This window comes from Myotis myotis, unplaced genomic scaffold (assembly GCF_014108235.1).
Source record: "Myotis myotis isolate mMyoMyo1 unplaced genomic scaffold, mMyoMyo1.p scaffold_m19_p_1, whole genome shotgun sequence".
In the NCBI taxonomy this organism is placed as follows: Eukaryota; Metazoa; Chordata; class Mammalia; order Chiroptera; family Vespertilionidae; genus Myotis; species Myotis myotis.
Window position 1 is genome coordinate 193727669 of NW_023416313.1, and position 12966 is coordinate 193740634.

The window sequence follows — 12966 nt, forward strand, 5'->3', positions numbered from 1 at the left end:
CTTTGATTTATTAGAATCTATGTCATCATGCTAGCTACTAAACAAAATTGTTTCCCATGACTGACTTAAGATGTTTCCGGTAATAGATGGTGCAGTTTTCATAATGTGGACATTGAGCAGAGCTTCTGGGATTTAAATATTCTAGGGCTGGAGCAGTTGGAGATATGGAGCCATTATTGGCCACTTATATACCAGGTTATTTGAATAAACTTGTCTGATCATTAAAGTTTACAAACCTTGTACAGCTAAGACAGTGAGTAGCCCTCTGTTTTTTCATAACAATGCTAATAAAATACAAGGTATCATTTCACATGAAAAATGAAGAAAGTACCTCAGGATGCCTTCCCCACATTCACAAAGTTAGTAAGTGGTACATTTAGATACAAAAACAGACTCTGGCCTGTAGTTGTCATTTCACATAAGCCAACGGAAACGGAAATCCTGGGGAGTACTTTTGGCTGCAAGCATTAAGCTATTTCGAAATGGCTTAAACAATAAGGAAAGTTTATTTTAAAGCCAGTTGAGTCTCAGTGCGAGTGACCCTGGGTTATATGCTGAAGTACATCAGTTCCATTATGGCTACTAGGTCCTTCCAGGTTTGGGTCCTTGGGGAAAGCTTTATGTCAATGCAGGAAACTGTTCACCAGCCAAGTTCCCAGACACTAGTCAAAGGCCAGCCTGGCAAGCAAGCCTTCCCAAGGGTGACAGTCTCAAGGCCTGCTCTAGTACCTCTTCGGCACAGGTGGGTTCATTTCATTTTTCACTATTTCAGACAATGCTGGGTTGACCTTTTTGTGCATATCTTGGCTCACTTATGTGAGCACATTAATTTGCCCGTCAAATTGTGTGTGTGTGTGTGTGTGTGTGTGTGTGTGTGTGCATGTGGTTGTGCGCGCGCACACACACATATGCCTCATTTTGATAATTGTTGCCAAATTGAACTCCAAAAAGACTACCGATTTACATTCCTACTAACAGTATTTGCAAGGGACTCCACACCCTCCATTACACAGGTAATCTTTGTAATTGTCAGTTGAATACAGCCTGAATCTTAACAGAAAACGTAGAAAGGCAGATAAAAGTAATAAAATTATATTAAGCAGATGTGAGTTATGTAGTTACATCTGACAATGTAATGCTTTAGCTGGTAGCAAGTTTTTCATGAATATATTATGAAAATGCTGTGTGAATAATTTGAAACTTATTGAACAGGGTTAAAATAGAAAATATTTGTGTTTAACTGGGTTTTCAGAATCAAACTGTGTTAAAATACTAGTTACCTATTAAATTAAGCTGTTTACATTTTCAACTTAATTATAATAAAATAACTGCACCAAGTCATAAATAAATGATTTTAATATTAAATATTTACTGCATTAATGTTTTGTAAGGGAAGAAGCATGTAGCAGTGTTCATAAGCAAGCTGTATTTTAAAATCATACCACTTAGCTTTCAGAAATCTTAATATATGAAAGTGTTGTTCAAAGTAGAGAATTGGAATTATAGTAGTGTTAACGTTATATGCCAGACTGACTTGGAGGATCTAAAAAACAAACTGTGAATAAAAGAAGTGGGACCATGAAGAAAATGGAGCTTGTATGGATGCTTATTGGGGGAATACTTTTCACTTTGAAAATAAAGTATTGTAATTTATTTCTTCAGAAGTATGCAGTTCTGTATGAGCAATCCTTTTGTGTTGTCTTTGTTTCCTTTCTGGTACTGTTATGGGTTTATGTTGTATGCACACCTAAGCTCCCATCTGGGTTTCTAACCTCTTTCTCTTAATGCTTCAGAGGTTTCCTAACTGAGTGGGTGCATTCAGTGTGGGAAACACTCCCAATCTCTTTAACACCCAATTAAAGTGCTCTTTCCCTGAAACAAACACAGTTGTACCACCTGCAAGGTATTGTCTACTGCCAGAGGAGGGATAATGAGCCAACATTTAGGCAAAGACTTTGTCTTCTACAGGGATTCCTAGGACAGTGATATCATAGGGAAAATGCATTGAAAATTCATTTATCTAAAATGGTTTGAATACTTGTATTTTTCTCATCTGGAAACTATAAAGTCAAAAATTTGTATCCTACTTCTGCCACTGATTCATTGTGTAACCTTAAAACATTAATTTCGTTTTGTTTAAATCCTTTTCTCAGCTGTAAATTCAGAGCTGTATTACTGACTTGTCAAAAATACTAAGAACTGTGTACTGCTTTGAAAATGCTGTGAATGCTAAACTTCAAAATAATTACCACCGGAAAGTGTAAGCTTTTTAAATGTACTGGGATGCTAAGGAATCCAGAGTGGTTATTAGTGTTTCATGTGATTTTCTTAAGTCAGAATAATTGAAAGCTTATGTGTTTACCAAGATCCTCAGATTGATGTGAGACAAACCTTTATGGCTCAGTTGACAATTTAAGGAGCGCCTGGTTTTCTTTTTCCAAGTTGAATTAGATACGATATATATCCTCTTCCTAATAGCCGATTTTGGTTATGACAAAAAGATTCACAGATACATATAGAGGGAAAATGTCTTTAACTGAGGTATCTTTAAAAGGGATCTTTATGAGCTGAAAGTGATCTTTATCACTTTAGCTTTGACATAAAAAGTGTAGGAAAATATGCAGAGATATCAATGCCTTCCCAAATTTGCCCTTGATTCTTGAATTCAATTATAGTTTGGAGATTGCTTGTTTTTAAAATGGCATTGAGAGGACTCTGTGGGTGCTTAACTATTCACATTTTCATTTATCTTTGAACTACTATGTAGTAATTTTCATAACACATTTAAAAATTCCCTGTATTGAAGTAAATGCCAGTGCCTCTGGCTATATAACCCCTTTTTACATGTTTTTTATTCCTGAATCATTTGGTTTAATGTGCTGTATATTGCAGGTCTGGCTTTTTTTTTTTTGGATAAATTTGAACAGACTCCTTGAGGTTGCAAGGAACAAAGGCATGTTACCTAAAATGCTGGAGGCTTATTTTAAAAATGTAGAGGACATCGCTGGCAGGTGTGGCTCAGGTTGGAGTGTTGTCCCATACACTGAAAGGTTTTGGGTTTGATCCTGGTGGGGCCCATGCAGGAAGGAACTGATTGATGCTTCACTCTCATGTTGATGTTTCTTTCCCTCTCTCTCTAAAATCAATAATAATAATAATCCTAATATATAAAAACCCAGGGTTCGTAACGACCGACCGAAGGCTCGACAGATCCTGCAGTCAGTACTGGGTTGCCATGGCAACCCAGCACTGACTGCCGCTGTTGCGGGTGCTGCGACCCAGCACTGACTGCTGAGGGGGCTGTGGATCAGGCCCAGAGAGAGGCAGGGTCTGATCCGCAGCCTCCATGGCAGCTGTTGATCAGCCGTTGCCTCTCTCTTTCTCTCCGGGCTTCACCAGCAGCCCTGCCTCTCTTTCTCTTTCTCTCTGGGTCTCTGCGGGGGCTGCTGATCAGCCCAACCGCTCTGATCAGGCCTAGAGATAGGCCTGGAGACGCTGACTGGCATAGAAACCGACCAATCAGAACCAAATCTGGGTGAACTGTGAGGAGCCAATGGCTGCCTAGGAGGCAGAGCTTTTGATGCTGACTGGCATAGAAACCAACCAATTAAAACGAAGTTGTCCGGCAAGGGCAGGGCAGTTGGGGGGCGAGATCAGGCCGGCAGGGGAGGGCAGTTGTGAGCGAATCAGGCTGGCAGCAGAGGGCATTTGGGGGCGAGATCAAGCTGGCAGGGAGGGCAGTTAGGGGCGATCAGACAGGCAGAGGCAGTTAGGGGCAAGACCAGGCCAGCAGGGGAGGGCCATTGGGGGTGAGATCAGGCCAGCAGGGGGCCACCAGGCTGGCAGGGGATGGTATTTGGGAGCGAGATCAGGCCGACAGGGGAGAGCAGTTGGGTGCGAGATCAGGCCAGCAGGGGAGAGCAGTTGGGGGCGAGATCAGGGTGGCAGGGGAGGGCAGTTAGGGACAATCAGGCAGGCAGAGACAGGAGAGATCAGGCAGGCAGGCAGATGTACGGTTAGGAGCCAGCAGTCCCAGATTGCAAGAGGGTGCAGGCTGGGCTGAGGGAACCCCCCACTCTGTGCACAAATTTCATGCACCAGGCCACTAGTAATAATAATAATAAAAGAATATAGAGTACAGTAAGTCCCTTATCTCATCAAAGCACAGCTTTTTGGAAAGCTGAAAAAATAGGTCTTTGCCATGTAGTGCAGTCTGGATGGCCCGGTTGTAGCCTCATCTTGAAATAGATGTCCATTGCTATATAGTCACAATATGCACACTCTTATTCCAGTGTTTTCCAGCTTGTCTCTGCACATTTCCTCTGCTACTTTTGCCTCTGAAAGAGGTCTGATTGGTTCTACTAGTTATAATCCAAAAGAGAACCCCCTGATTGGGCACAGATTACTGTGTCATTCTGGTCTCTCTGATGTCCACCCAGAGGATGACTGTCTTTAAGGCACAAATTCCTGGTACAGTCAATTGTGGCCAGTATAGCAGTGTCACAGGCAAGAGGGCACAGCCAAGTATGTGGAAGGACCCACTCTGGCAACTTAGAAGAGGTTGTGAGCAGGACAGGCCTTTGGAATCTTAAGGATTTCTCTATTCAATCATGATTTGATTAAAATGATAATGATGCTATACATTATTGTCAGTATTGCAACTTGGTGAAAGAATCAAGTAGTGACAAAAGTGTTCATTTGACAAACAGCAGCATTGCACAGTGGTTAAGAGAAATTGCTTGGAGGCCAGACTGCCTGGGTGGCACAGGGATGGATAGCCTTCACTTAATATAATTCCATTTAAACCCCCTTCTATCTCTTGTGACAGTGTTATATATTTTATTTCTCTGTGTTATAAATCTCGTTATACATTTTCTTGTTTTAAATAAAAAAATAATAATAATATGAAGCTTTTACAATGCTCTTCTTTCCTCCATTCAAATCTGTGCTTGCATTTTGGAATAAATTTCCTTTTCTGAAGAATTTCTTTCAATATTAATTTCTTGTAGCTCAACTCTGTTGAAAACAAATTCTGTGAGCTTTTGTTGGTCTGAAAATGTCTTTATTTCACTTACATGTTTGAAAGATAGTTTTTCTGGCTTTAGAATTCTAAGTTGACAGCTTTTTTTCTTTTAGCACTTTAAAGATTATTCCAATGTCTTCAGCCTTCATTGTTTCTGATGAGAAGTTTTAATTCTCACTGCTATTCCCTTTTTTTCTGGCTGTTTTAAAACATATTTTTTTCTTTATTTTTGGTTTTCAGCGGTTTGACGTGTGTCTATTGTGGTTTATTTTCTCAGTCTATCATACGTGTTTTTCTGCATTGGTCTCACTCTTCTCTTTTTGGGACTTTATTTACATGTGTGTTTGATACAGTCCCACAAGTTATTGTGACCTTTTTCCCACCATAATTTTTCTCTGTTCTTCAGACTGGATGATTCCTTTCAACTTGTTTTCAAGTTCACAGATCCTTTCTTCTCATGTATTTAACCCTTTTCGGTCCAACGTGGGGGCTGACTCGACAGACCCGGCACTAGGAGCAAGTCCAATGTCGAGGCTGAGACACCGCAAACCGGTTCACCATTCAATCCCTTCAATTAATTTGGACCAGACAGTTTGAATTCCAAAAATAAAATTGGACCGCAAAGGGTTAATCTGCTGTTAATCTCATCCATAACTTTTAAATTTTAGATGTAGGATTTTTCAAATTCTGGATGTCTCCATAGTTCTTTTTTATGATTTTCATATCTCTGCTTAAATTCTCCATTTCTTTACCCATTATATCCATCTTTTACTGCAGATTGTGTAATATAGTTATCTAGTTATTTTGAAGTCTTTGCTAGTTCCAACATTTGGGTCATCAATGTATGTGTTTCAGTTGACTGATTTTTTTCCCTGTAGACTATGGGTCACATTTTCCTGTCCCCCTCCCACACCCTCCATCTAGTAGTTATTGTCTGATGATTCATATTAGAGGTGCTGGACTCTTACCTCTCTCTAAAGCATGTTGAATGTTGTTCTAGGACAGTGGTTCTTAACCTGTGGGTTGCGACCCCTTTGGCGGTCGAAAGACCCTTTCACAGGGGTCGCCTAAGACCATCCTGCATATCAGATATTTACATTACGATTCATAACAGTAGCAACATTACAGTTATGAAGTAGCAATGAAAATAATTTTATGGTTGGGGCACAACATGAGGAACTGTATTTAAAGGGCCAGAAGATTGAGAACCACTGTTCTAGGAGATGGTTATATTACTGACAGAGCATCTTAAACTTCTAGAGGTTTGATTGTTGGCTTTGTTAGCTGGATCTGTTTTGTTTTTGTCCTCAGTTTTATGGCAAATACTTAGTCCTGGTATGTGGCCCTTCTCAAGTTTTCATGGAAAGCCTAAAGTGTTTGCCACATTGCTCTGTCCTGGCAGGGCTTGGAGTTTGAACTCAGGAGACGCCTGAGTGGGCAGCTGCTGAAATACCTGCTCAGCACTCTCCGCTCTGCAGCAGTTTACTGGTATTTGGCCCTGGATTCAGTGGAGTTCTTGCACTGCTTGTGGCCTAAGATTGTAGGGGTTTCACTCTCACATTTTGGGGTTTTTATTCTCTTCTCTGTAATTGCTGCTTTCAGGTATTTCCCATCTTGATTTCCCAACCACCCTGAGAGCCCAGTCTCCGGTCTCTGATTCCTCAGTTTGTCAAACTCAGGCTTTCCATGGACAGGGGTGCGCACGCAGGGCACAGTTGTATAGGCGTGGATCTCTCCTTCTGCCAAGGGTTGCATCCCTGACAGTTTTTGCTGCAAAAATGAATGAAACCATAGCCCCCTACTTATCCAGAAGTTATTGAACCTTCACAGGGTTTGTGCCCTGAGTGTCTCCTAGGTTACCAAGATTCCACTTAGTATTCTTTGGGAATTTATTAAGTCGTTTAAGTCACCCAGGTGCTATATGATCATAATTTAGTGCCATAATACCCGATGGCTTGGAAGAAGTTGGAAAAGCTTCATTGGTTTATTACCATGCCGTGTTTGAATGTACTGAAGCATTTGAATTCAGAAGCTGAGGACAGATAGACTGAAAATCTAAGTCAAGTTTTACACAAAACAATCAAAAAGTCTTCTCTCGTCAGATAAAATGCTCAGTAGCTTGCCAGCTACGTGCATAAATCATAGTTAAAGTAAGTTTTCTATTTCATCCCTCTAACAAAGAGACGAAGCAATGGCCATTTCAACCAAAAATAGTCTCCACAGCGACGCAGACCCACTGGGTGTGTGGCTTCAGCCCTTTCCCCTTCCCTGCCCTCACTGCTTGTGATAGCCTGAGTGTTGATAAAGTCAACAGGATGTGGCCATAGGCCAAGGGTCAGAGAGCCTATATGGTAATTTCCATGCAGTGTGTGTCAGCGATAATGTCCTGTCTTACACTGGAAATAAACTCAAGTAATGTAGATGGTGACATCTGAATCACAATTATGGCAAATAATAAGTCAGAAGAGCCTTGCAATAATCATAAATTACCTTACCTAAAACACTTTATTTTAAAATTATTTTAAAAAATTTTATTTTTCAATTACAGTTGACATACAATATTGTATTAGTTCCAGGTGTACAACATAGTGATTAGGTATTTCTGTAACTTAAGAAGCGATCACCCCAAAAGTCTAGAACCCATCCGACACCATACATAGTTATTGCAATAGTATTGACTATATTTCCCATGCTATGCTTTATATTCCCGTGACTATAAACTGGCAATTAGGGAAGGGGGTAGGGGATGGTTCCCATCTGCTGACCATCAATTTGTACCTTAGCTAAAACATTTTATAATCAACTAGAGGCCCGTTGCACAGATTCATGCACTGGTGGGGTCCCTCAGCCTGGCCTGTGCCCTCTCGCAATCCGGGACCCCGAGGGATGTAGTAGTGTGCGAAGCAGCAGGCAGCTGGGGGGGGGGGGTGAAGAGGGGGGGGAGCCCGAGCCTGAGCTGGGCGCCACACCATTCCTGCTCATTCTGGCCCCATTGTGCCTGCCACTGCTGCCGCTTGGTAAGCTCGCTGAGCGGTGTTCCCGCTGTGGGAGTGCACTGACCACCAGGGGGCAGCCCCTGCATTGAGCATCTGCCCCCTGGTGGTCAGTGCACGTCATAGCGACTGGTCAATCGGTCGACTGGTTCAATAGTTGACTGGTCACTTAGGCTTTTATATATATAGATTGCTAGTCCTGTCCTTTCTCCTGTGTACACTCCAAAGCTAACGTTCCCCAATTTGAACCTGTCTTCCTACTTACCATCCTCAGGGTCTATAGGCTCTGGACCTCTCTTTATCCCCCCCAGGCCATCCTTACCCCTGCTGTGGCTTCATGTATCCCTCCAACTACCCCCACCCTCAGCCCTGCTGCTGGCTGTGGCGAGGATACAGTGACTTGGAACCCCTCCTTATTTTGGCCTTTGTTCAAGTCCCATCTCCTTCCATTACCTGCTTTCCCAGCAAGTAAACCTTTCCTGCTGTCCTAAGTCCTCAACCTCATCTCTGCTTCCTTCCTTGGCAACTAAGCATACATCCCACATTATAGATAACTCAGACCATGTAGCATGCCTAAGCTCCCTCAAGCTCCTTCTTCCAACCACAAAATCCTTTTGCATCATTACTTCCTTTGTTTCAACTTAAGTTTCTGAGATGAAAATGGGTCTTTCTCTCTAAGGTAAAACTCTGCCTATGCTGGCGATGCCAGCCACTCTTTCAGCCAACGCCAATTCCTGCCTCTCTTAGTGGTTCTCAACCTTCCTAATGCCGCGACCCTTTAATACAGTTCCTCATGTTGTGGTGACCCCCAATTTCATTGTTACAAATTGAACATAATTAAAGCATAGTGATTAATCACAAAAACAACATGTAATTATATATGTGTTTTCCGATGGTCTTAGGTGACCCCTGTGAAAGGGTTGTTCGACCCCCAAAGGGGTCATGACCCACAGGTTGAGAACCACTGCTTTAGATTCTCTCCTCCAATGGCTCCTTCCCGTGGAACCACTGTCATACTAGCTCGATACTGACATGTATTTTTTATTCCTGTTATGTAATTTCATTTACCCTATGGGTCTCCCTGACTCTAACTAGACCCTGGCATTTAAGAGAACCATAGGAACCCAAATCTTGGCTTTTAAATTTTAAAAGCTAAGGATCAAGTAAAAGATACAAAGATTTGCAAGAATACAGGATCTTTTAAGAGTCAGTTTTCCAGTTCCTTAAGATATAGATTTCCTGGGCCATGGAGAGAGGAAGGGTCATTAAGGAGAGAAATGAGGTGAGATTCTACTGGGGATATGAGAAGATAAAAGCAGACATTGATAGTGAGGCCAACTCTCTCCCCTACCCCCTTCTTCCTTGCTGGCACAACCCACTACATGTCATAAAAGCTGAAAAGAACAGATACTGGCTTTCCCAGCCTTAATTGCAGCTAGAATTGATGGAGCAGGCTTCTGAGGGCTTTTACAAAGATTGTCCTCATTAATAAACAGAGATAAGGAAGTATGTCCTCTCCCCGACTTTTGGAATGTTGTCATGTGAGGACATGAAGTTTTGTGCTGCAGCAATCTATTGTGATCATGAAGGGGACCTGCTGACAGATTGCAGATGGCAGAGTAGGAAGATGGAGAGAGGCTGAGTCTTCAGGATGTTGTTGCGATGCTAAACCAACCATGCGACCACCCACCTTTGTGTTCCTTGTTATATGAGATAATAAGCAGTTCTTACTGCGTAGGCCACCCTGATGCAGTTACATGGAGTTGAAAACGTCCCATACTCACTTTTCCCACTCCCTTTCTTAGAGAAAAGGCCCATTGCCAAGGGCTTGGGGGGTGGAGGTTGAACTAACAAGTTGGAGAAGTTGAGACCTAAGGGAACCTTTGTCTCACAATCATATTAAACATCTTGTTTGTTGGTGAAGTATACAGTTCCCCTTAGCCACCATGGTAAGGGAATGGCAAGAAAGGAATGGTTGTGTGGCCGGTTAGAAAGGCCTGAGATTTCATAGATTTCCAGAGAATGAAGTGGGCAAATAGCCGTATTTCCCCAGGGGAAAGTCAAGGAGGAACAGTCAGACTTGGAGAGGCTTTGAGTGTGGGCAAGAGACCAGAGCTGTGGACGCCACACTCACGGACTGATTACGGGAGGCCAGCCACGTCTGAGGAGGTGTGATGAGCTCATAAGTCCAGACATAGGATTCCACACAGTGTGGGCACAGTGCCCGGGGCCAGAGACCTCCTCACAGCCCGGGTGCCATCCAACCCATTCCTCCAAAAGGAAAACTCTGAATTGCCTGAGGAAAACCTGACTAAAACGAAACTTCATAACAACAGGTAGAATGGGGACTTGGGCCCCAAAGTTAATTTAGTTATTAGAAAAGTGCACTTTTCTCCTCTTATGTACTTGAATATGCAGACAGAAATGTCTTTCCTGCTGAACAATGCTCTATCTTAAATAAACAAAACCCCAGTCTTCCCTCAATCCTGCTCTACTCTAAAGCTCTCCATCCCCTTTCATTCCTTCCCTGCCAAACTTTTTGAGAGAATTCTCTCTACTGTGGGCCTTCACCTCTTTACAACCTACTGACTCTAACCCCTTCTCATCTGACACCTGGCTCCAGGCCCATCATCTGATGAGCCTGCTACCTAACGGGTCACTCAGAGTACATTGATTAAAATTATACTTTGACTTACAATTTTTCCTTTGTCTTAGAAAAGTAGCTTCAATTAATAAGTAAAGAGCCTCACAATGTCCTATTGACTCTTCAAATGAGTCCAATGCCAACTCACCCATCTTTCCCTTCAAACCAGCTTCATCTCCTGATTTCTGAGCTTCAAATAGTTCAAAGCACCAGGCTCATTTTTAATTCTTTCCCCCTCCTTTTCCCACATAATCCATTTCAAATCTTTTGGCTTCGTGGCCTGCCACAGAGCGCTGTTGTGAAAGATAGATGGGCCAGATCTCTGTGGTGGATAACTAGGGGGTGCTTTGAGAATCACCTATGCTAAACACACAGATATTAAAAACAAACAATAACACACCGGTCCCTTCGGTCCCACTCCAGATGTGCTGACTGGATGTGAGCCCACTCAGGATACCCGCGGCTCCCGTATCTGTGCTCTGTGACCTCACCACAAAGGATGCCCGCCTGTCTTGTTCTCTGGTTGCTTCCTGTGTCTGCCCAGCCAAATGGCAGCTGCTTCTGGTGACACCTACTCCAGTGTCTTCTCAGCGTCTAGCCCAGGGCTGGGTGCCCCTCATTGATTGGGGGAATGTGCATCCCCAAGTGCACCAAACTGATTGTATCTGTAAGAAGTGACACACGTTTGAGCCATTTGATTCTTTACATAAGGACCTGGGGTTCTCATGTACCATTCCCCATGACATACCAAGAGCCCATCAGAAATTGGTTTCTGGACGTCAAGAAGATGTATTCAGCTTTCATAGACAGCTTCAGTGCAGAGCCATCCTGAAACACAAATGGCCTGTGAGGCACAAAGCGGCCAGGCTCACTCATCAGGCTGATCCACTGACTCTAGAGTCCTCTTCTAGTCAGCTGGCAGGGCTGTGGTTTGGCCCCTGATCCTATGCCAATTAATTGCTCATCCGGTTGGCATCCAATCAGTTAGTCGGCCATTCATTCATTTACTCATGCAGGCCTGCAGTCACATAGTCACCCACTCAGCACATATTAACTGAGAGCCTACTGTGTGCCAGATGCTCTTCTCCCATTGGAGACAACATAGATGGTAGCACGAGGAGCACAGGACCTTGGGACCGACCAGGACGGTGTGTAGGGCAGGTTTCCCAAACAGTTCACGTCAGCACCTGGCTCAGCATTGCCCTCCACACCCAATGGGCTTAAGCTCTGATCCGTGCGTCCCAAGCCACAGGTAGGAAGCTCGAGGCAGGAATGAGCTGGAAACGGGCTGTAATGGGAAAGGGAGCCTGGAGAAGTGGCCCTGGCGTGGCCAGGAGAGCGTTTCCAAGTTGCTGCATTCATTGTCTTGGGGGTGGGGAGGTGGGGGGGCGGATGCTGCGAAGCGGGGGTGGGGTGGGTCAGCTGCCCGGCGCCCACAGCTCCCTGAGCTCTGCCCGCCGGGCTGGGCTCCCAGGGCCCGGAGGGCCGGCGGTGGGAGGCAGCGGCGGGCGCGGGCGGCGCGGCGGGGGCGCGCGGCGGGAGGGGCTGTGAGCGGCGAGGCCCCCAGTGCGCGGGGCCTGGCGAGGAGCGCGCGCCTGGCGGGGCTCAGCGCAGGGTCCCCAGCCGCCGCGGCCGCCCCGCAGCCCCAGCCGGACCATGGCGACTGACAGTAAGTGCGCTGGGCCGCGGAGGCCCCGGGTGGGAGGCCGCGGGGCCCCGGGGTGGGAAGTTCTCCTCTTTGGACACCTGTCCTTATGCCGGGCTCGCGGACCAGCGTCTGGGGTTCCCCTCGCCCCTGGACGGGCCCTTGGTCCTCTGCCCATCACCCTTCGCTACCAGGCGGGACTTCAGAGGCGCAGGTGGTCCTAGCAGCCCACTCGGGAGGGACGAGGCAGAAGGGCGTGCGCCGCACGGAGGTGGAGGGGACGCTGCGATGCGGTGGGGCAGAGGGGCAGAGAGGCAGAGGGGGCTGCCCTTGCTGTCGTTTGGGGGCAGTGCCCTCAGGCCCAGGGCCAGGCTTTGAGGATCCCTGCCACCCAGGCACCACTAACCCTTGGTGCTGCGAGTTCAAGGTCCGCCTCGAGTTCTGGGTTGGATTTGCGGACTTGCCTTTGGGGATAAGGTGCCTGGACTGCTGGCTGCCCGGTGGCCCCACTCGGGCCATGCTACTAGCGCAGCTGTGGGCGGGCCAGAGACCATGTCTGGTCACTGTGGGCAGTGAATGTGATGAGCGTATTGACTTTCAGGTTCAAACTACTGAATGGAAATGTTGGAAGGCGCTGGGCTGGCCTGCTTTGGGCATCTCG

At 45.2% G+C, this 12966-nt stretch overlaps 1 protein-coding gene across 1 annotated transcript in view; it reads left to right on the forward strand.

Annotated features, from left to right (window-relative positions):
- Window positions 1-12215: 12215 nt before the first annotated feature.
- Window positions 12216-12966, forward strand: part of SYT16 (synaptotagmin 16) — a 237860-nt gene continuing 237109 nt past the window's right edge. Inside the window, exon 1 of the mRNA XM_036309320.1 lies at window positions 12216-12329. Coding sequence (XP_036165213.1) covers window positions 12317-12329 — 13 coding nt within the window. The 5' untranslated portion in view covers window positions 12216-12316. The remainder of the gene's footprint in view (window positions 12330-12966) is intronic.